At 59.7% G+C, this 22,682-nt stretch overlaps 1 protein-coding gene across 3 annotated transcripts; it reads left to right on the top strand.

Moving 5' to 3' along the window:
• The first annotated feature begins 730 nt into the window (after positions 1-730).
• Positions 731-21,944, top strand: CLUH (clustered mitochondria homolog). Of its 3 annotated transcripts, none has more exons than XM_061143104.1 (26): positions 731-946; positions 8,262-8,464; positions 9,420-9,591; positions 10,572-10,715; positions 10,918-11,042; positions 11,124-11,278; positions 11,362-11,487; positions 11,755-11,902; positions 12,062-12,154; positions 13,274-13,968; positions 14,661-14,884; positions 14,992-15,093; positions 15,221-15,321; positions 16,074-16,226; positions 16,332-16,394; positions 16,473-16,717; positions 16,897-16,981; positions 17,101-17,254; positions 17,369-17,508; positions 18,324-18,404; positions 18,478-18,603; positions 18,686-18,807; positions 19,089-19,182; positions 19,263-19,397; positions 19,473-19,546; positions 20,456-21,944. In XM_061143104.1, exons 1-26 carry the CDS (start codon positions 847-849, stop codon positions 20,640-20,642), a joined length of 4,047 nt encoding a protein of 1,348 aa, XP_060999087.1. In that variant the 5' UTR covers positions 731-846; the 3' UTR covers positions 20,643-21,944. The 3 variants fall into 3 exon arrangements, with proteins under 3 accessions (XP_060999087.1, XP_060999086.1, XP_060999089.1); XM_061143103.1 differs by having other exon boundaries at positions 14,989-15,093; XM_061143106.1 differs by lacking the exons at positions 731-946; positions 8,262-8,464; positions 9,420-9,591 and having other exon boundaries at positions 10,577-10,715; positions 10,922-11,042; positions 14,989-15,093.
• Positions 21,945-22,682: the final 738 nt, after the last annotated feature.

Below are 22,682 nucleotides of genomic sequence, written 5' to 3'. Positions count from 1 at the left end.
CGAGGCTGCAAACATCTGAAAACATGAACGACTGTAAGATGTCCAGGCTGTGGATTTAGCCTAGCCCAGCTAAAGTCTTTCTCTCCGTGTGACCTTGATCTTAGCTTCCTCCACTCAAAACTGGGGATGAGTACCAGCCCAGATGTGAGGACTCGTCTGGTGGAGGGAGGGGGGGCGTCCAGGCTCCTGAGCCGTTGTGGCTCAGCACAAAGTTCCGTGGGCCCTGACACTTCAGTTAGCCACCTAACACCTTGCCTTCTGTCACCATGCCTTAGGCTACCTTCCACGCCCTCCTCCAGAAACCTCGGGTACCCCAATCCCACCCCTTCAAGGGACAACGGGAGGCTCGGTGAGGGGTCGCTGAGGGTCAGGTTACCACTGCAGATTACAGACCGCGTGGTCATTTGGCAGACTTGCAACAGGAAACCATTGGGGGAGGAGACAGTATGCAATAGCAGTCCTAGACTAGTCTCCACCCAAGGTCAAGGCGCCCGCCCGACGGGCGGCGAACCGCAAGGACGCCTCTCCGTAGCCCCGCCCCTCGAGGGCTCCCGAAGCCTATTTCTCGCCAAAGCCAGGGCGCGTTCCCTTTAAGGCGTTCCAGAAAGTCACGGCGTTCGTACACAGAGAACGAGGCGTGGCATATTTTGTCCCTCGCGGGCCTTCGTGGGCCGGGCCGGGCGCGAGGGCGGGGCAGAGAAGCGGCGGTGGGGTCAAAGGCTACAGCGCGCACCACGTGGGCCGGTGACTCCGTCCTTCCCGCAGCGGCAGCGGCGCGCAGGGCACTTGGGTTAGTGGCGCGGCGGGCGGCGCGGAAAGCCGAGGCGAACGCCGGCTCCCGCCGCCATGGTCATCAAAACGGACGAGTTGCCGGCGGCAGCCCCGGCGGACAGCGCTCGGGAGCCCAGCTCGCAGGCCGGTGGCAAGGGGCGGCCAGGAGCGGCGGGTGAGTGGGGCCGGGGCCAAGGGGCAGCCGGGCGGGAGGCTGGACCGGGCCGAGTGCGCGGGTGGGTTTGGGGTGGCGCGGGGACCGCCGCCTTTTCTCCGCGCCTGACCGGGCGCATCTCGCCGAGCCCTCCACCGGGCGCCCCCGCCCTGAAGGTCACCTTCACTGTCGCCCCCGGCTGCGGCCCGGACTTCACACACGTGGGATCCCGGGGAGGGCAGCGGCGGCGAACACACGCGTGCCAGATCGCGGGGACACGTGCGCGCACACGCGGTTTCGGGGTGCGCCGGCTCCGCAGATCGGTGGACTCGGCGGCCCCACCCCCTACGCGCCTGGGCTTGGGGAACTCCCCCGACTGGGGTCACTTGACACTTGCTCCGTCTAGCACCCCCTTGCCGTCAGGATCCCTAGCGTTCCCTGTGCACCCGGCTGCAGCCTTGCGAGTTCGGCATAGCTTGGGACTTCTCACGCTTGGTCTGTGGGAAGATCTCAAGTTGAGGGTGTGTGTTTTGAGAGGAGCTTTCTGTGGTTCATTCCCAGAGGCAAGGCTTTAACCCCTGTTATGCAGACTCTGATCTCCGCCCTGTTAGATGTCAGCCTGGTGGGCAGACTTGGAGCGGGGGATGTCTACCTATGTATGGGGGCAAAGCCAAACTCCTTGGCAGGAGGTAGTGTTTGTGCCAGAACTTGATCATTAACCCGTCTTATTGCGAAAAGTGGGTCAGCCCAGAGTTGCTGTTTTTAAGGCAAAGGTCGTCAGCATGGAGTTGATCTCCCAGCTCTTCCCTGTGGGGACTGTGTGGCATTGACTTTGGGAGTGGCTGCAGTTTTTTCTGGTGGGGACTGCCTCTCTCCCGGGCTTCCTCTGTTCCTTCCATCACATCTTTGACTGCAGCCCTGAGGTCCGGGAGCCCCTTCCCAGCCCCTGGGCTGTCTTCTTCAAATCTTTCTTAGAGCCTCAGGGCTGGGATATGTTCCTCTCTGCCCTGGGTGGCCGTGGGAGTACGGAACTAACCTTGCCTTCCGCTCCCACAACTCTCCTCAAAAGACACTTGTCATCTTCAACTCCCTCCCCAGCTTCAGTGAGTCAGGATCAGAGCAGGGCTAGATGGGCTCTCTGGCCCTGTAACGGGCCACAGCCAGGTTCGTTGGTGGTGGAGCATAGGTACTGTGGCAGCCTTGCTGATTGCCTGAAGAAGGCCAAGGTTTGGGCACAGTGACAAATGCTGATGACTCCAACCTGCCAGGCTTCACCCCAGTGAGGCTCTGTCTGCATCAGTGGAGCAGGCTAGATAAGAGCAAGCTTATTTCCTCTCCAGCAGAGAGACCCGAAGAGATGAAGCGACTTGCCCAAGGTCACACAGCCATTTAGCATTTGGATTTCCATCTCCTGGCCAGATTGCCAAGGCTGCCTTAGCCTGTCCCAGAGGAGGCTGGGAGAGGCATGTGGGCTGGGCTGGGATGCTGAGAACTCAGGGTTCGGGAGAGAGGAGAGTTGGAGAATGTCTCTGAGGGACTCTGTTTGGGGCAACCTGGGTCAGGGGCACATCCAGCTAGCTGTTCATTTGGGGGAAACTGGAAGCCTACTTATCAGGTGGAACATGGGCTCTCGAACCCTCTGGGAAGCTTGTATAGAGCCAGAACTTGAATTCCAGCCAGCCTGAATTTATTCAAAGGAGGATGGGGCTTTTATGGAGACTCTTCCCAACAGACCCTCATCCAGGTTTCTGACCTCAGAACCCAGCTCTGGAAGACTCTTTAGCCTCCGTGAGGAAGTGATTGAGGCCTTTTGTGGAGGGAGCAGGGGGGACCAAGGGTCAGTTGCCTTCTTGGGAATAAAGCTGCTTTTAGGGGTTAAGAGAACAGGCAGGTTTTTCAGGTTCACGGTGGTGTGTCCAGTTCCTTCTTCCTAGGGGAGGATTGCTTGGAGTCAAGGCCAGGAGTGGAGAGGCAGGGGGCTGGCAGACTGGAGAGGAGCTTGGGAGCTTACAGGAGCTACTGGATGGTACCCCCCCCGCCAGAGCTCTTCTTTTGGGTGGGCCTGAGCAGAGTAGCTCAGGGAACACTAGATCCTTCCCAGGCCCTGCAGACCTGATTCTGACCTGGGTGGGGATGGGAAGGAGGCAAGCAGATGCCTACTTCCTTGGGACCCTCCTTAGGCTGCCTGCCCCCACCCCTTTCTCTTGAAGCCCCAGGTTCCTGGGATGGAATGATCCCTTATGAGGCCTTACTTCCTGCCCAGAGCCTCACCTGCGGAGGTTTTGACTGGGGCGGGGCCTGGCCCTGGCACAGTCTACCGAGTGAGGCCATGCCAGGCTGGAGAATGCACACAGGGGCCACTTGGGATGGCTTACATTTCTTTTCTAACTCCTCTCTGCTGCCCATTGGATCCGTTTTCTTCCAGGCTGGGGCAGGGCTGTGCTTTATGTCTTCATTCTGGTCTGGCCAGTGAAGACTTGGGGTGGGGGGTGTGCCGTGCAACCGCTTCCCCTTCTGCAGAGGATCACTCTTCTCCTTCCCTACAGCCCACATCCTCAGGGGTGTCCTCCTGGGGTAAGAGGACATGGGTGTGGAGGCTTGGCTATGGATGGAGGAAGGGGGTCCTGTTAACCTGGTGGGTGCTACAGCCCAGGGGGTGGCGCTCAGGGCTGGGCTTGGACAGCTGACAGACCTGGTCTTCTCTTGACCTGGCCTGGCTGCCTGTTGCCTCTGCAGCCTTGGGCAGCCTGCTCTCACTCAACATTCTGGAGTCTCAGTTTATCCTCAGGTGAGATGGGCTGGTCGAGCTGATGGAGGGACCTGCCGTGAACCGGGCCTAGAGTGAGCCTTGGCTTTGTGGTAACCAGGATGGGGGTGGTGGAAGCAGCTCCTCAGGGGTCATTGCCAGGCTGCCCCACCCCGCCCTCCTCTCCAGAGGGTTAGGGCGTGTTTGGGGAGGGTAGTGGGAGCAGAGGGGCCCTGCCTGGCGCTCTGTACCTTCCGCTCAGGGTGTGCGAGCCAGAAACCCTTGGTGGGGGCTGCAGCGATCTGGGGGCCTGCTGCGTGCCAGCCCTTCAGGGCTGTCTGGACAGGACTGGAGGGGAGGGAAGGGGCCCGAAGAGGCCTGGCTCCCCGCCCCCACCCTGGTTAGTATGGATGCCGGAGCAGCCCTGCCTGGGCCCTGGCAACAAGTCAGAGGCCCTGGGAAGGCGCCCTGGCGAGGCTGGGCATGTTCCTTCTCCACCGCCGCACGGCCTTGGGTCTCTTGCTGCCAGCTCTGTTTTCCCCAGGGGAGAGACTTGGTTTTCTCCCGGCAGCGCAGGGGCTGCTGGGAAGGGAATTCGGAGCCTGCCAGCTCCTTGGTGGAGCTGGAGGCCGGGCCCCGGTGCAGTTGTCCTCTGGGAGTCTGGGGACCCCTCGGCCCTCCCCCCAGAACGGGTGTCTCTCAGGAAGGGGAGAGCTGCCAGGTCACCTGCAGGGGGCAGCGTGAGCCAGAGGCCCCCGCCGGTCACTTGACCCGGGAGGAGGCAGGCAGGGCACTCAGCGGCTGCCAGTGGACTGGGGGCGGCCACCTCATGGCCTGGGCCCGGGTCTGCACCAGCTGTTGCCGGCAGCTGGCAGAAGCAGTCCTGCCCACCCCCACTGGGGTTGGGGCAGAGGAGAGGACCCCCTTGCTGGGCCCTACTCCTGCCAGCCAGTCACCAGGGCCCTCGATCTGGAGGGTCCCAGGTAGCCCAGACGCTGGGTTCTCCCGCCCCACGAACTGCTTCACCAGCAGTGACCCCCTTTGGGGGGAATCCAGGGAAGCGGGCCTGAGCCCTGGTGGCAGCTTTACCCGGGGTCCTGGAGCCTCCAGGGCCTCTTGGCCCACAGCCGTCCTTCTGGCCGACCTTGAGCAGGATGCAAGGCAGGGGGAGTGTGCCCTTCCCAGGGCCGCCCCGGCAGGCCTGGCCCCGCTGAAACCCGAAGCCAACCAGAGCTCCAGCCCAGGGCCGACCAGCTGCATGGGGGCCAGGCTGGAGGCACAGCCCGGAACGAGGGACACGGGCAGTGCCGGGCCTGAGCCGCAGAGCGGGGGGCCTCGCTGCCATGGAGGTCTCGTGAGTCCAGAACCCAGGAGGGGGCAGCGGCCGACCACACCAGGTGGGCTGTGGGGGCAGTGAGCCAGCCTCTTGTGGGGAGGTCACTGGGCCTTGATCCAGCTGTAGGGAGACCCTCAGGGTCCTTTGGAGGAAAGAGGAAGGGCAGGACGGGCTGTCCTTAGGGGAGTGGAGGCCCCTGGAAACCAGCCACATGCCTTTGAAATCTGGTAGGGCATTGCGTGCCCCCTGGGGGGCAACCTGGTGTATGGCGCCTGCCTCCTGGGCAGGGTCCCTGGGCCAGGGAAGGGGAGCGGGAGCTATGACCGCCCTGGCCCTCCTCTGTCCTCCCGACCCGGACTCAGAGAGCACAGGATGCCTGTCTGGGCCCAGGTCTCTGCCTTCCCACTTTTGGGGTCTCAGACCTCGAAGCGGCTGTGCCATGCTGGGCCGGGGGCCCCCTCATCCTGAAGGCTCGTCAGCCAGCACAGCCTTTCTCAGGGACTCAGTGGGGGGAAGGCCGCCTCAAGCCTGTCACGTCTCTTGCTGCGTTTTGAAAACTGACCAACTACCACCCATCTCCCACCCCCCTGTTCTGTCTGCATTGTCACAGAGGTGGCCAGGTTCTCCCTTCCGGGCTGGCTGCTCACTTTCCGGGTGCTGGGAGTCACCATGCCTGGGGCTGTGGGTTCACTCAAAGGAGAGGTTCTTGTGGTTCTTTGGGGGAGGAGGATGGGACTGTATCTGAGTGCCTGGCAGTTCTGTTTATCACTAAGTTGAGGGGACGCGGTAAGAGGGAGTGGCTTTTCTCCACGTCAGCACCCCCCCCCCCACCCCCGCCTCATGTGCCCTTGTGTGCCAGGCTTATCTGGACTTTCTACCCTTTCCCGAGGCGCTGGTGGGTCTGGGTAGAGCCCACACAGCTCTGTGGAGATGTGCCCCGTCCCTGCTCCTCACGGCAGGGTAGGGATGAGGAGGTGGAGTCCAGAGGGGATCGCTGGGGTCCGGAGCAGACCCAGGGGAACAGATCTATCTGGAGCTCAGAGATAAGCGCGGGGCCAGTGTGGCTGCAAGGTGGACCCGGCAGGGAAGGCCCCGCGGGCTGACAGGGCACCCAGGCAGGCCTCTGTTGTGCTGGAGGGCTTCTGTGAGTTCCTTCTCTGCTCCCCAGGGTCCAGGTGGGGGGTCTTCTCTGTTCCCCCTAGTTCCTGGGGGAGAAATGGAAGGTGTGGTCACCTGCTCCTCCTCTCCCCACATGTGAGTCCATTGCTAATCACAGATGTTAGGCTTTTACAGTAATTAATTCATTAGTTCAGTGCCTTTCTGTTGAGAGGGCAGGAAAGGAGGAGGGAGACAGAGCTGCTAGTGTGAACAGCCACCCCAAGTGCCGTGGGACACTGTTGTCAGGAGTCATTGGTCGGACTTCCAGGAAGGAGGTTTATTTCACCTGGTCCTTGACGGATGAGTAGGAGCCTGCCAGACGGAGTGGTGTGTATGGGGCAGCACACCAAAGCACAGGCGAGATGTGTGGCCTGTTCTGAGATTCCTGAGTAGTTTGGGGTAGCTGTACCTTGATGGAGAGAACGCAGGAGCTGAGAGGGACTTTAGACCCAAGACGTTTGGATCCTGTAAACAGTGGAGAGTGTTAGGACATTCTAAGTGGTACCTTTTTATTGGTTTTGAAAGCATCAAAATGGCTGTGTTTATTTGATTCTGTGGGTTTTCATTTACTCATATTAACCATTAATTATGCAGGTTTACCATTAATTGAAACATTTTATGTTTTTACTATGGTCACATGTAACATCAACTTAAAAAGCACTTTATTTCAAAAAGCGATTATCTCTAGTGACCAGAATTTCATTCGTGGAAGCACAAGTGTTGTCTTTGGATCACATTTAAGCTACTCATCTAAGGATATAGTCATACCATGAAAATGAAGATTACTAGTCGATTTCGAATATAAAATATGAACAGTTTACAAAGTTGCTTGGAGAATTTGCTCCCTACAGTCTCAGGGTCCTAGTTTTCTCAAAAAGCTCCTCATACGTTTTTTTTTCTAAATCATACCCTAAAATAAACACTAGTTAAGCAGTTGTGTCATACAGTAAGGAAAGTACAGACTTATAAGGAAAAGGTTAAATCGCTTAATCCTGCTCAAGGAAAGCCACTGAATCCTGGGTCTTTTAGTCTTTCCACTGGCAAAGATGTAAATGTGCATATACACACATAGTTAGGACTAGTACATATACGAGGTGTTTTTGTTTTTGTTTTTTAAGTACAGTTGACTTTCGGTGTTAAGGGTTTAAAAAAAAATTTTTTTTTATTGCACTGGGTCTTCATTGCTGCTCGCAGGCTTTATCTGACATAATATGTAGCAGGCTTTATCTTACGGGCGGGGTCTACTCTTCATTGTGTTGCACGGTCTTCTCACTGTGTTAGCTTCTCTTGTTAGTGGAGCACAGGCTCTAGACGCACAAACTTCAGTAGTTGCAGCTCACGGGCTCAGTGTTGTGGAACACGGGCTTAGCTGTTCCGCAGCGTGTGGAATCTTCCCAGACCAGGGATCGAACCCGTGTTGCCTGCATTGGCAGGCGGATTCTTATCCACTGCATGACCAGGGAAGTCCCTGCAATTAGGTTGGGGTGTGGTGGGGGGCATTTGCAGAGCAGGGGCTGGTTTGTGGAAGATGGTAAGTTCCACGCTGACGAGATGAGTCTGGCGAGGCCTTGGGGATGGCCACACATTGAAAACCTGGATGGAAGCCTGGATGGGTCACATGAGCCGTGAGGTGGGAGGGCAATTGGAACCACAGATAAGGGTGAGATGGAGATGAGGAGTAGCTGGGGCCCGGGACACCCACAGCGGGACTGCGGGAGAAGTCGAGCTGGACAGGAAGGGACCAGAATGTCCATCAGGGAAGAGGGGGGAGTGAATGTGGGGAGGGTTGTTGAAGCCACTTGCATTGGTAACTCTGGGAGAGTCGACTGGGGGGCCTAATCACGTGGATGCCAGACGGGGGTCCTGAGGAGAGATGGGAAGTGAGTGCCCGGGCTGTGGAGGGCACAGGCAGGAGCCTGCAGGTGGCCAGAGAGGGGTTGCCGGGAGGAGTGGTGTGCCTGGGGTATGGTGGGCCTGGCACAGGGCCAGGTCTGGGGCGGACAGGCAGACACCATTCTGTAGGGCAGTGCCCACTCTGGCTGGACGCCGACCTCACCAGCAAGGCCCATCTGACTCAGACCCCTTGTCCCCTGCAGAGCTGCCTTCAGTCATGCTGTTGAATGGGGACTGCCCAGAGAGCCTGAAGAAGGAAGAAGGGGCTGCGGAACCGCCCCGGGAAAACGGGCTCGATGAGAACGAGCCAGGAGAGGAGACCACCGGACAGGAAGTCATCGTCATTCAGGACACAGGCTTTTCAGTGAAGATCCTAGCTCCTGGGATCGAGCCCTTCTCCCTCCAGGTAAGATAGCGGAGGGGTGCTGGGGGCCGGGGCCTGTGAGGGGGGATGAGGATGGGGTCACAGGCAGGAAACTGAGGGTCCTCTGCCTTCCAAGGTCACTCACGTGGTAGACATGGGAGTCCAGGTTCAAACTGTCACCCCACTGCTAGGGGCCAGATCCCAGCTGGAACTGCCAGCCCTGTCTAGGGAGGGATACAGTGGCTGGGTAGTGCTGGGGTTCCAGGGCTCCCCAGCCTTGGGTACGTCAACTCTCTGGCTGGAGTTTGACTATCTGCTTGAGAGAAGAGGGGTTTCCCTGGTGGTTCAGGGTTAAATCTGCCTGCAATGCAAGAGACCCTGGTTTGATCCCCTGGAGAAGGGAATGGTTGTCCACTCCAAGTATTTTTGCCTGGAGAATTCCATGGACAGAGGACCCTGGAGGGCTACAGTCCATGCAGTTGCAAAGAGTCAGACACAGTTGAGCAACGAACACTTTTACTTTGGGAGGAGAGAGGTATTGGGCGTCTCCAAGAGCAGAGCCTCCCCAGAAGTCTTGCAAACTGACTCATTGGGGAACCAGGTGAGGCCTCTTGCATCTTCTAGACCCACAGGCTTGAGCCCCAGGCCATACCTTCCTGAAAGGGGAAGTCATAGGGAGGAGGCAAGATGGCTGTTTTCCTTTCCTTGTTCTTACACCTCTGCTCTGTTCAGAGTCTGCAGGAATAGTTGAAGCCTGTGGGTAATGAGTCCAGGCTCTGTCCTGCACATGTATGTACACCCTGCGCACACACACACACACACACACACGCACACAGGTGCAGGTGGGCACAGTACTTAGGGGCAGGGCCTGGACTTTAAAATAAAAGCCACAAAGGGGAAAATGGTATTTGAAGCATTGATTTTAGGGACCCAGGTACTTTGGGCTGGGAAAACCGGTATGTTTTCACCAGGGTGGTGGGGGCCTTCTCCCTGGCAGGTATCCCCCCAGGAGATGGTGCAGGAGATCCACCAGGTGCTCATGGACCGTGAAGACACATGTCACCGCACCTGCTTCTCATTGCACCTGGACGGCAACATGCTGGACCACTTCTCAGAGCTGCGCAGTGTGGAGGGGCTGCAGGAGGGCTCGGTGCTACGCGTGGTGGAAGGTTTGTCTGGAAGTCGAGCAGCTCCCCAAGGAGGGGACGGGACATGAGGAGGCGGGGCCAGGTGGCACTCTCCCCATCCCGCCCCTCCCGCTGGCATCTTGGTATCTCTGTGTCATGGATGAGCATGTAGAGGCTTGGGGCAATGTTGGACTTGTGGCGACAGGACAGGAGCAGAGGTCTGCTTCTCTGGTCCTCTCCGGCACACCCTCCAGCTTCAGGGGTTAAATATCAGAGTCATGATTTAAAAAAAAACAGTAGCAAGCAAGTGCTTGAAATCTGCCCATACAAATTTTATAGCGATAAAAGTTCAGTCTCTTAAGGAAACTGAAGTTTCATGGTTCGTGAGTAGGAAAGTCAGGCCCCGTGTGGAGCAATCAGCTGGCATGATGAGGCTGGTCTATTTGTTAAAATAAAAAAGAAAAGATCCCGTAAACTTGGGTTACCTGGGGAGAGTGGCACAGAGGTTCCAGGCATGTCACCCAAAGTTCGAATGTGGGGGAAAAGTAACTCGGCTGTGCCCAGACTTATCCAATTATGGGTCCTCCCACCTGTCTCTGAAGAGCCTTCATTATGATTTCCTGAAACGTGAGTTGGGGAGCAAGGTTGAGTCCTGTAAATCCTCTGGCTGCCCTGGGGGAGGGCTGCCCCGGGAGAACTGGACTGAGCCTGTGGGGACAACCTAGCCACGGTGACACTCGTGGACAGAGAATTGGGGCTTCTGTGGGCTACCGTGGCCTGTGTGCACTTCCAGAGGTACTTCTTGTGCCCTTTGGCAGAAGGTTCTTTGCAAACAAGGATCCCTGCTGATAGACAGATATGTGTGTGGAAAGCAGATTTCCAGCCTAGGTGTTCAAAAGAGAATCTGCAAGTGAAAGCCTAAAATTGAAAATCAATGCTACCCCTGCTCGTGCTCAGGCCGACTGCTCTCTGCTGGGGAGGCTGTTGCCCTGGTAACGCCCTGCCCATCCGCCTCCCGACAGAGCCGTACACAGTGCGAGAAGCCCGCATCCATGTGCGCCACGTTCGAGACCTGCTCAAGAGCCTAGACCCCTCCGATGCCTTCAATGGGGTTGACTGCAACTCCTTGTCCTTCCTGAGCGTCTTTACCGATGGCGACCTGGGAGGTGCGGGAGGCATTGGGGATGGCGGTTGGGCAGAGGGGCTGGGAGCAAGTTGAATTAGGGCGGGTGAAGGGGGCTGGGGGCCTCAGCCTTCCCACCGGAGGGAAGTGGGGCCGGAGGCACCCAGGCCCGGGCCACTTGAGCTGGAGAGGGTGTTGGCCCCCCTGGGCCGTTGTGTGCTGACCACCAGCCTCGGGTCCCTCAGACAGCGGGAAGCGGAAGAAGGGCTTGGAGATGGACCCCATCGACTGCACACCGCCCGAATACATCCTTCCTGGGAGCCGGGAGCGGCCGTTGTGTCCTCTGCAGCCCCAGAACCGGGACTGGAAGGTGGGAGCTGGTCTCTGGGGATGGGGGCAGGGGACCACCCACCAGGAAGCGTGGCCTGCTCACGCTCAGCCGTTGCCGCAGCCCCTGCAGTGCCTGAAGGTGCTCACCATGAGCGGCTGGAACCCGCCCCCTGGGAACCGCAGGATGCACGGGGACCTCATGTACCTGTTCGTGATCACAGCTGAGGACCGGCAAGTCAGCATCACGGCTTCCACCCGGGGATTTTACCTGAACCAGTGAGTACCTGTGCAAGCCCATGGGGAGTCTGTGGGCAGCCGCCTGGGGGGCACGTGGCACAGTGATCACCCTCTCTCTGCAGGTCCACGGCGTACCACTTCAACCCCAAGCCTGCCAGCCCCCGCTTCCTCAGCCATTCCCTGGTGGAGCTGCTCAACCAGATCAGCCCAACCTTCAAAAAAAACTTTGCTGCCCTGCAGAAGAAAAGGTAGTGCCTCGGCCTGTCGGTCCCTCATCTCCCAGGGTGGGTGACCTGGACGGCCTGGAATCTAGCACTTCTGCCCTAAGAAGCTGGGCCCCCAGCATTTCAGAGCCTCCCACCCGAGGCAGCAGTCCTGGGACAGGTGGCCGTGCGCCCCTGCTGGACTCTCCAGGGACAGAGCCTTAGTGGGGAGATGGTGCGGCCTCGAAGGAGGGGCCCAGGGCAGAGCTCTGGGCTCATTGCGCCACCCCATGTCTCCTCTGCTTGCTGCAGGGTCCAGCGCCACCCCTTCGAGAGGATTGCCACCCCATTCCAGGTGTATAGCTGGACAGCGCCCCAGGCGGAGCACGCCATGGACTGCGTGCGGGCGGAGGATGCCTACACCTCCCGGCTGGGCTACGAGGAGCACATTCCCGGACAGGTGCCTGCGGTCCCCGACTCCTCTGTCCCTTCCCCTGTGGGGCCCAGGCTGGGTTCTCGGTGCCTGTGGGGCTGCACAGGGTGGCAGGGGGCAGGACTGCCCCCTGCAGGTGGTGGGGGCTCAGGCTGAGCTGGCCTGTCCCTCCTGGTCCCTCTGCAGACCCGGGACTGGAACGAGGAGCTGCAGACCACACGGGAGCTGCCTCGGAAAAACCTGCCTGAGCGACTGCTGCGAGAAAGAGCCATATTCAAGGTGCCCGTGGCCCCTCAGGCCTGACCAGCAGCCTCAGGCCCGCCTGCCACCTCCCCACTGGTTTTCTGTGGTTAAGAGGGAAGCTGGATCAGGGCTTCTGTGGATAAGGGCCTTCAGAGACCTTCCAGGTCATTCTGCCACTTTCTGCCTCCCAGCAGACAACCCCAGCTCCTTTTTCTGGCCTCTCTGAGATTTAGAGTCTGGGGGTGGGGTTTGGGGGCAGGGAGCCACCTCCAGGATGGGCTAAGTGATGCCCATTTTACTCCCAACACAGCCATTTGGGGACCTGGGCACACGTGTCTTCCTGTGATGTTCTCAGTGCTTTTGCTGACAGAGATGAGGAAAAAGCAGTACTTTCGGGGGGGTGGGGAAAAAGCTTTAAAGTCTCCCATAATTTTACTAGAGATGATAATGGTAAAGAAATATAAATGTTCTGGGTGCTCACTTTGCCAGAAGCTGGGCCAGGTGCCATGTAGGCTTGTAATTTCCCGGACACCTTATAAAGGACGATGGCTTTATTTTTGGCTGCACTGCTAGGCGTATGGGATCTGAGTTCCCCGACCAGGAATGGAACCCATGCTCCCTGGAGTGGAAGCGTGGACTCTTAACCACTGGACCACCAGGGAAGGCCCCTGAAGGTTGATACTTTTATGTCATCTATAGACATGAAGAAGGATGTGACAGGTGATCCAGCAGAGATCACCTGGCACATATTGGTGGGTCCCAGACCCACCCAAGTCCTCCTGCCCCCTGTAATCACTGAGCTCTGCTGTCTCTCCGAGTGTTTGATCAAAGTGAAAGTCGCTCAGTCATGCCCAACTCTATACAGCCCATGGAATTCTCCAGGCCGGAATACTGGGGTGGGTAACTGTTTCCTTCTTCAGGGGATCTTCCCAACCCTGGGATCGAACCCAGGTCTCCTGCATTGCAGGCGGATTCTTTACCAGCTGAGCCATCAGGGAAGTCCATAAATGTTACATTTTTTCTGAACTGGGGTTTCTGGCGCTTTTCCAAGCCTGAGAAAACTTCGTCCCACTTACCTCCGCCAGCCCCGGGTGAGCTTGGCCAGGCGAGATGAACGCACAACGGCTCCCTCACCCTCTGACCTCCGACCCCCAGGTGCACAGTGACTTCACGGCGGCAGCCACGCGGGGCGCCATGGCGGTCATCGACGGCAACGTGATGGCCATCAACCCCAGCGAGGAGACCAAGATGCAGATGTTCATCTGGAACAACATCTTCTTCAGCCTGGGCTTCGATGTTCGCGACCACTACAAGGACTTCGGCGGGGACGTGGCGGCCTACGTGGCGCCCACCAACGACCTGAACGGCGTGCGCACGTACAACGCGGTGGACGTGGAGGGGCTGTACACGCTGGGCACGGTGGTGGTGGATTACCGCGGCTACCGGGTCACAGCCCAGTCCATCATCCCCGGCATCCTGGAGCGGGACCAGGAGCAGAGTGTCATCTACGGCTCCATTGACTTCGGCAAGACGGTGGTGTCGCACCCGCGGTACCTGGAGCTGCTGGAGCGCACGAGCCGGCCCCTCAAGATCCTGAGGCACCGGGTGCTCAACGACCGGGACGAGGAGGTGGAGCTCTGCTCCTCCGTGGAGTGCAAGGGCATCATCGGCAACGACGGGCGCCACTACATCCTGGACCTGCTGCGCACCTTCCCCCCCGACCTCAATTTCCTGCCCGTGCCGGGTGAGGCGCTGCCGGAGGAGTGCACCCGCGCCGGCTTCCCCCGCGCACACCGCCACAAGCTGTGCTGTCTGCGCCAGGAGCTGGTGGACGCCTTCGTGGAACACAGGTGGGGCGCGGGCCGGCGGCTGCAGCCTCGGGCAGGGAGGGCGGTGGTGGCGTCTGACCCCAGCCGGGGGAGGCTTTGGGAAGTGAAGAGGAATGATCTCTGGGCCCATCACTGTGGCATCCAGCTCCCCCACACAGACATCCAAGAGCTTCATGTAGATGAGAAACTAGCGAGACTGGTGGCTTTCTACTGAAGTGGTGCTGTTTCCTCGAGAAGCATGTGGACATCTGCTTAGGCGTTTTCGAACCTCCCAGTGCCATGGCCCTGGGGTGGGGGAATACAGGTGGGGTCCCTGCTGTTGGTGGTCAGTGCTTAGGGGTCAGCCCGTCAAAAATGTCCCATGCCAGGAATAACTCTCCCTCTCAAAATGCCAGTGGGGTCCCTGGTGTGCTCAGGAGCCCTGGCCTGTGTGGTGAGCCAGCCCCCCACCCCCACATACTCACCCAACTGTCTTCCTATCTAGGAAGATCCCTATTTTTGCTGTGACCTGCCAAAACCTGGTAGAATGGCTGGGCTGGCACGCATGCGTGGACACTTGCTCCTTGGACAGGACAGGACGTGTCCCTGGCACCAACATCCTTAACCCCAGCAGGGCAGGAGCTGGGGCCTGGCTCAGGTCCCCCCACAGCCAGCAGGAAGCTCCTAGATGCTCCTCTCCCATCCCCTGCTCCACCCCACCCACTGTACCCCAGGTATCTGCTCTTCATGAAGCTGGCAGCCCTACAGCTGATGCAGCAGAAGGCCAGCAAGATGGAGAGCCCCACGTCACTGGAGAACAGCGACGCCCCATCCTCGGAGTCCAAGCCTGAAGACCCTCCAGCCCCCGAGGCGGGAGGCGAGGAGGAGGGCAGCAGTGCTAGTGGCCTGGCCAAGGTCAAGGAGCTGGCGGAGACCATTGCCTCGGACGACGGGACAGGTGGGGCTGCTGGGGGAGCCCCAGGCCAAGGGAGGCTCAGGCTGCTACCCAGCCCCCATCCGTGGGGGAGGCAGAGCAGCCCCTAACAGGCTTTGTCTTCACAGCAGACCCTCGGAGTCGGGAGGTGATCCGCAACGCATGCAAGGCGGTGGGTTCCATCAGCAGCACGGCTTTTGACGTCCGCTTCAACCCTGACATCTTCTCGCCGGGTGAGTGGTCCTCGGGGACCCTGGTGCTGGGGGCCTACTTGCCTCCCTGAGTGCTGCTGTCTGTCTGTCTGTGTGGTGCCTGCCTCTCTTCTGCTGGCTCACACCTCCTTGCTCTCCCCGCCTGCAGGAGTGCGCTTCCCCGAGTCCTGCCAGGAGGAGGTTCGGGACCAGAAGCAGCTGCTGAAAGACGCTGCTGCCTTCCTGCTCTCCTGCCAGATACCTGGCTTGGTGAGGGTGGGGTGGGGCAGGGGGGCACCGGGGGCGGGGGCGGCGGGGGTCACAGGCTCTGGGGCCTCATTCGCCTCTGGGAGCTCATGGAGCCTTTGCAGGAGTGACCTAGGCCTCCTGACCTGCAAGGCAGACAGTTCTCGTTCCCAGCATAGGGCCAGTGACACAAAGGGGCCAAGGCAGGCATCAGTTGTGCCCTGGGTGCCCTCCCTTGGGGGCTGGCAGCGGGGGTCTGGTCCTCCAATGTCCCCGTGTGAGGGGATGGCAGACAGGGCGTGGGAGCATCTTTACCCGCCCCCACTCCCCAACAAGCTTGGTTCGGAGTCCCTGTGTGTGTCCAGAGGGCTTGCTCCCCGCCGAGGCAGCCCTGAACTCAGGTGTTGTGCTTGTCCCCCGATCTTTGAGCTGAGCCTGCCATGCCCGCTGCTCCAGGGCTCACGAGGCAAGGCTCGTGGCCCTGCTCCTTCCCGTGCCATCACAGGGGAGCCTTGCTGCCCCCTCATTGCTGCTCCCCGCTGGTGGTCCCAGCAGTCACAGGGGTGACAGTGGCCTGAGCAGAAGGCCGGGGATGAGAGCTCACATCCTTACTGCTTGCATCCTTTCTCTCCTTCCCTCTCCCTGACTGGGAGCAGGGAGTCTTAGTCCCTTCCTTTCTCAGGGCCCCAGAATAGCAGGAGCCCCCATGGGAAGACCCAGGGCAGGAGGAGGTGGAGGGCCTGGGCTGGGGGGTCCTGACCTGCTGCAGCCCACAGGTGAAGGACTTCACAGACCACGCAGTGCTGCCCATGGACGGGGCCACGCTGGCCGAGGTGATGCGCCAGCGTGGCATCAACATGCGCTACCTGGGCAAGGTGCTGGACCTGGTGATGCGGAGCCCGGCCCGCGACCAGCTGGACCACATCTACGTGAGTGCTGCCCGGGGGCGGCTGAGAGACGGAGGGGGGCAGGGGGCTGGGCTGGAGGCCTGGAGCCCAACCCAGACACCCCCCTTTCTCTTTGAACCCATGCAGAAAATTGGCATCGGAGAGCTCATCACCCGCTCTGCCAAGCACATCTTCAAGACATACCTACAGGTACTGCTGCTCCCCCAGCCCGGCTCAGGGAGGCGTCTGGGAGCCCGGGTGATGACAGTGGTCCCACCTCCCTTGCAGGGGGTCGAGCTCTCGGGGCTCTCAGCCGCCATCAGCCACTTCCTGAACTGCTTCCTGAGCTCCTACCCCAACCCCGTGGCCCACCTGCCCGCCGACGAGCTCATCTCCAAGAAGAGGAACAGGAGGAGGCGAAACCGGCCTCCAGGGGCAGCAGATAACACAGCCTGGGCCGTCATGACCCCCCAGGAGCTTTGGAAGAACATCTGCCAGGAGGCCAAGAACTACTTTGACTTCAGCCTCGAGTGGTACGTGAGCGGGTGTGGCACTGCAGGTCTCCAGTGGAGGAATGGGAGAAGAGAAAGGGGCAGCTGCGGGAGACCACTTGCTTGGGGAATTGGGAGAGGGGGCCCAGTGCCTAGGGGCTCGGGTGGAAGCTGGCAGACGGGTGCTGGGCTGCTCGGGCCCACCCTCCGCTCCTCCCCAGTGAGACAGTGGACCAGGCTGTGGAGACCTATGGGCTGCAGAAGATCACGCTGCTGCGGGAGATCTCCCTGAAAACTGGCATCCAGGTGGGCCGGGTTTGGAGCATCCTGCAGGGTCCCCGGGGCCTCGGGTGAAGCTGGTGGGGCAGTGCTGGCCACGTGAGCCTGGGCTCAGGCTCCCTGTGGGTGTCGGGCGGGGCCCCCAGATCCTGCTGAAGGAATACAGCTTCGACAGCCGCCACAAACCCGCCTTCACGGAGGAGGACGTGCTCAACATCTTCCCCGTGGTCAAGCACGTCAACCCCAAGGCCTCGGACGCCTTCCACTTCTTTCAGAGCGGGCAGGCCAAAGTACAGCAGGGTGCGTGCCAGGTGCGGCCGGCAGGGGGTGGGGGTCGGGGGGGGGGCGGTGGAGAGGGCCCCCCCAGCCCAAACCCAGGCCAGCCCTGACCTTCCGCCCCCGGGTGCCCTGCAGGCTTCCTAAAGGAGGGCTGTGAGCTTATCAATGAGGCCCTGAACCTGTTTAACAACGTGTACGGGGCCATGCACGTGGAAATCTGTGCCTGCCTGCGCCTGCTTGCCCGCCTCCACTACATCATGGGCGACTACGCCGAGGTGGGCTTGTGCACCTTCTGGGGGGTGGTCAGCTGGGCCCCGGGTTGTGTTCTCATCCTCCTGGCCCAGCAGGATGAGGGGGTCCAGGCAGGTGGAAGTGGAGCCCTGTCATCCCAGAGATGCTGCTTACCTCCGGGCCCCCCCAGCAGGAGCAGGTGGAAACCCTGGGATTTGCTTGCTCTGCCTGTACACCCCTCCCCCACCCCCCAGTTCCGCCTGCCCCAACAACTGTGTCCTGCGGAGAGCTGCGGTGCCCGTGGACACAGTGGGAGTGATGCCAGGGCCTTCCTTCCCTTCACAGGGACAAGCAAGGGGCACATTCTCACTCAGTACCTTGTAAGCGACCTGGAGGCTGCTCAGGGACTGTGCTGTTGGCTGTACTGTCCTGGGGCCTGGTGGTGTTCACCTGCCTTGTTAGCCCCGGGGTTTGAGGCTGCCTCCGGTGCGGGCACACTGCAGGTGCTCCACTCGTCTCCAGCCATAGGACTCCTTGTTTTTTTTTACCTGTATATGCCTCTTTGTCTTAGTATGAATATTTTATTTTTAGTACAACTTTAGATTTGTATGTATATGTTTGCATAGACTAAGACAAGTGTTTTAAAATGTGAAGCAGCCTCGGGGTGGGGTGTAGACTTCCCTGGTCACAGCAGCTGGATTTTGAGCACTTCTTTGCCTCCTTGGTGCAAAGTAAAAATAGAAATTGCAGGCAGAGATGAAGAGGCCTGAGCTGCCGAGGAGGCTCATGGGCGAGACAGACAGACAGACGGGGTGTGGGGCGGTGCCATCTGGGGATGACAGCCCCCCACCTCTCCCAGGCCCTCAGTAACCAGCAGAAGGCCGTGCTAATGAGCGAGCGAGTGATGGGCATCGAGCACCCCAACACCATCCAGGAATACGTGAGTCGCCGCCGGGGGCGGGGGCGGGGGCGGGGCCGGCGGCCGCCCTGACCTGACTGCTCTGCCCTGGCAGATGCACCTGGCGCTCTATTGTTTCGCCAGTAGCCAGCTGTCCACCGCCTTGAGCCTGCTGTACCGCGCCCGCTACCTCACACTGCTCGTGTTCGGGGAGGACCACCCTGAGATGGCGCTGCTGGACGTGAGTGCTGGGGAGGGGCAGCGGGACTAGCCTCCATCCCAGGGGAGTGGGAGCTGACCAGGGCCCTCCCGACTGCCCCCAGAACAACATCGGGCTGGTGCTGCACGGAGTGATGGAGTATGACCTATCGCTGCGCTTCCTGGAGAATGCGCTGGCCGTCAGCACCAAGTACCACGGGCCCAAGTCCCTCAAGGTGGCCCTCAGGTGAGGCTGTGCTGGGTCAGGGGGCAGGGAGACCCCGGGCCACAGGGTCCCAGAAAGCACTTGAATCGAGGGCGGGCGCGGGATCCAGCACTCTGCCATCCATCTGACTCCGGAGGAACTTTCTCTCACCTTCCATCTCTTCTCTGAGCCCTGGACGTGGCTCTTACCCCTGGAGAGGCCCCGGAGTGGGATCTCGAGCAGCCCGCACATGCCCCCATCAGTGCCCACCGGCCCGTTCACGTCCCTCCCTCGCCCCCACCCTGCGCCCTGCCGCCCTGCAGCCACCACCTGGTCGCCCGGGTCTATGAGAGCAAAGCCGAGTTCCGCTCCGCGCTGCAGCACGAGAAGGAAGGCTACACCATCTACAAGACGCAGGTGGGCCAGGGCCGGGCGTGCGGCGGGGTCGGGGGCGGGGCTGAGGGCGGCCCTCATCTCTTCCCGCCCGCCCCTCGCAGCTGGGCGAGGACCACGAGAAGACCAAGGAGAGCTCCGAGTACCTCAAGTGCCTGACCCAGCAGGCCGTGGCCCTGCAGCGCACCATGAACGAGATCTACCGCAACGGCTCCAGCGCCAACATCCCGCCCCTCAAGGTGGGTCTCCGAGTGGGGCTGGGTGGGCTCCCCCACTCCCCGGCCTCGGTGGCTCATGCTCCCCGCGCCCCTCAGTTCACAGCCCCCAGCATGGCCAGCGTCTTGGAGCAGCTGAACGTCATCAACGGCATCCTCTTCATTCCTCTCAGGTGAGGCCCCACTTGGACGTTGGCCATTACTTTCTTGGTTTATTAACTACAGGATTGAGGTGGCTCATACTGAGAAGTATAGCCCTCAGTGACTCCTTCCAGAAATACTCTGCATTATGACGCAAACACAGATCTGTCATCTTTTTTCCCCGCTTAAGGCACAAAATTGTAGCAAACCTGGCACATAGGTATTTTTCTCCTGCACTTAATCAATCTTGGCGATCATCTCATGTCAGTATGTAAAGAGCTAATGGTAAAGAACCCACCTGCTAATGCAGGAGACTTTAAAGAAATGCTGGTTCAGTCCCTGGGTTGGGAAGATCTCCTGGAGAAGGGCATGGAAACCCACTCCAGTGTTCTTACCTGGAGAATCCCATGGACAGAGGAACCTGGGGGGCTACAGTTCATAGGGTTGCAGAGTTGGCCACCACTGAAGCTACTCAGCAGGCATGCAAAGAGCAACTTCATTCTTTCTCTGAGCTCCTGCTCTGTCAGTAGGGACGTGCCTCAGCGCTGAGCCCTGGAGGGGTCCCTGTGCAGCTCTTACACAAGCAGCAACAACCCTGCCCTCGAAAGCCCCTTGTACCGTCTCCCTCTCACCTGTATGGGGCCTGGGTTTGGTCTGATCAGCTTTAGGGCATTTACAGCGGACCTGCTCCGCATTGCAGCTGTGTTCTGGGTGTGATCGGCAATGGGAGCGGCCAGAGTGCACAGGGTTTAGGCTGGGTGTGAAGGCTGGATGGGAGCCAGGCCTTCACTGGAGGCTGGCAGGTGTGTGGGAGTTCTTACTTTCACTGCAGAAAGTGCAGAGCCTAATCTTGTCCTAAGTTGAAGCAAAGCCAGGAAGGTGATGGAGGGAGGGCCCAGGCCCACCCTGATGCCCACCCTCCGCCCCATCCTTTCACTCAGCCAAAAAGACTTGGAGAATCTGAAAGCTGAAGTGGCGCGGCGGCAGCAGCTCCAGGAGGCCAGCAGGAACAGGGATAAGGCCGAGGAGCCCATGGCCACTGAGCCGGAGCCCGCGGGGGCCTCAGAGGATGCGGCCGCCCAGCCCCCAGCTGCCAAGGACCCTTCCTCCCCGAGCTTGCAGGGGTAGAAAGGGAGAGACAGACGGACAGTCAGTCAGCTGCCCCCAGTGATCCGGACTCCAGGAGAAGGTGGCACGCCCTGCACATCAGGAGAGGAGTCAAGTCCCTCTTCCTCCACGTTTCCAACCCCATCCCCACCCCCAGCATCCTCCTGGGACCCAGGCCTGCCTGAACCCCGAGATGTTCTTGCACTGGTTCAACGAATACACGCTGCAGAGGCTTCATGGAAGACATGCGAGCGGAGTGTGTGGGCATCAGTTCCCAGCTGGGGGACAGGTGCCTCTGCGGGTCCCCGTCCTCGAGCAGGTGTGTGCGAGTACGTCCGTGCCCGCGAGTGCCCTGACCCGTCCTTCCTGACTTGTACATAGCCCCGAGCCGGTCCCCAGTGCGTGATGCGCGGATGGGCTTTCTCAGGTCATTTGTACGTGTGACATTACGGCTGCTGCTTCTGCCACTGCCCCTGGGGCCGACGCGGCTCAAAGTCCAGGTCCGAAGCCAAAAAGAGGGGCGCTTCCTTGCGTCCCGGGATTGAGGGGGCGGCCTGAGCTCTGTGGCAGGGCTGGAGGCCTGGGGAGCACTTTAGCTTCATGGCGGGGTGAGGGCCGCAGCAGCTTTACTGACCGTGGTTGGGGCCTGGCCTGGCTGTGCTGGGGGTGGGGAAAGGGTGGGCAGGGGCAGTTCCCCAGACACCCCTGTGCCCAGCCCTGGCTTTCGGCCCTCGGCCACAGCAGGAGGTGCTGCCTCCCGCTCCCTGCACCCCAGCCGGGGCTAACCTTGGGGTCTAGTCTGAATGTATTCTCCCTGTTGAACCTCAGCTGCCTAACGCACAGTGGGGGTGGGGGTGGGGGGGCTAGGGGAATTAGGGCTGAATCATGGATCCTGGGGGAAGAGTCACAAATACAGGAGTGATTACCTGGTGGTGGAGCCTAGCTCCTTACCTGGACCTCGGCCACACTGGCACCTTTGACAGAGAGGAGCCCTGGGGGTGGCAGGGAGGGCCCTGCTGAAGCCTGCGGCCCCCATGGGCCCCAGCTCCCCCTCTGCCGCTGGCCTGTGCTGCTTCTCGGCGGGCTGGGGGAGACGGCCGTCCTTCTGAACTGGAGGGAGCTGTCCCCGCGCTGGGGCCTTTGCTTGGTGGCTTGGTGGGGAGCTGCTTATGGGAATGGTCTGTCCGAACACCTTGTTTCAAAGGGAGTGGGTGAGAGCTAGCAAGCGAGGCATCCCCACGGCTGATCAAGAACTTTTTCTTGTTTTTAAACCATCACGTCTTCATTTCACATTGGAATAAAGTGAGTTTTTGAAACCTGCTGTCCCAGCCTCTCCTGCGTGTTCTGTACCAGTCTTGTTCGATGGTGAAGATTATTGCCAGAAGCGGTATCTAGTAAAAAGAGTTGAAAGCTCTTTAGGTCAAATTCAGGGTTTTCCTTATAATGTCACTTAAGTGGGAGGAAGGGGGTGGACAGAGCCACAGGCGCCCAGCTGGGGCTTACCAGTCTGCTGGTGACTAGACCTATGGCAAGGGCACACGGATGAACATCAGAAAGGCAACAAGGAGACTGTCTCCTCTAAAGAACTCTGTGGTGCTGGCTGGGGTGAGGGGTGTTTCCAGGTGAGGCCCCAGGCCCTGATTGGCTGTTGCACACCTAACTGGGCATCACCCTTGTCCCTGCGCTTGTCAGGAGGACTGGGCGCCAACCCCAGAGGACTGGAGTAGAGGGATGTCTGAAGTTTGCCATCCTATGTAGGCCCTTTAGATCTAATGTCCTGGGGGGAGCAGAGCCGGACCTAGGTGGGCTTGAGGGACAGGACCTGTGAAGAGGAGGGAAGGGTTGTGGGGAGACCTGTCTCTAGGTATCTACAGCCGTAGTTCTGAGCAGACAGGCGCGCAGCCTCATGTGGAACTCGAATGCCTCTTTGAATACGTGGAGACTGCTTTGTATGTGACATTATGGAAACAAAAATTCCGGTCCTGATGTCTGTTAGTTTTCTTGGGCCAGCTGGAGGACATCCATGAGATTTCCTCCTAAGCGCTGCTTAGCAATGCTCCC

The sequence above is a fragment of the Dama dama genome, chromosome 5 (assembly GCF_033118175.1).
Source record: "Dama dama isolate Ldn47 chromosome 5, ASM3311817v1, whole genome shotgun sequence".
NCBI lineage: Eukaryota > Metazoa > Chordata > Mammalia > Artiodactyla > Cervidae > Dama > Dama dama.
The sequence above is the reverse complement of the archived record's forward strand: the minus strand, read 5'-3'. Positions and strand labels throughout refer to the sequence as shown.

What these genes read in the sequence shown, in the direction of transcription:
- CLUH (XM_061143103.1), top strand. Translation starts at nt 847, where the DNA reads ATGGTCATCAAAACGGACGAGTTGCCGGCGGCAGCCCCGGCGGACAGC. An exon ending in AGGAGCACATTCCCGGACAG is followed by an intron (nt 11,903 to 12,061) that starts GTGCCTGCGGTC and finishes GTCCCTCTGCAG; the next exon opens with ACCCGGGACTGGAACGAGGA. An exon ending in CCAACATCCCGCCCCTCAAG is followed by an intron (nt 19,398 to 19,472) that starts GTGGGTCTCCGA and finishes CGCGCCCCTCAG; the next exon opens with TTCACAGCCCCCAGCATGGC.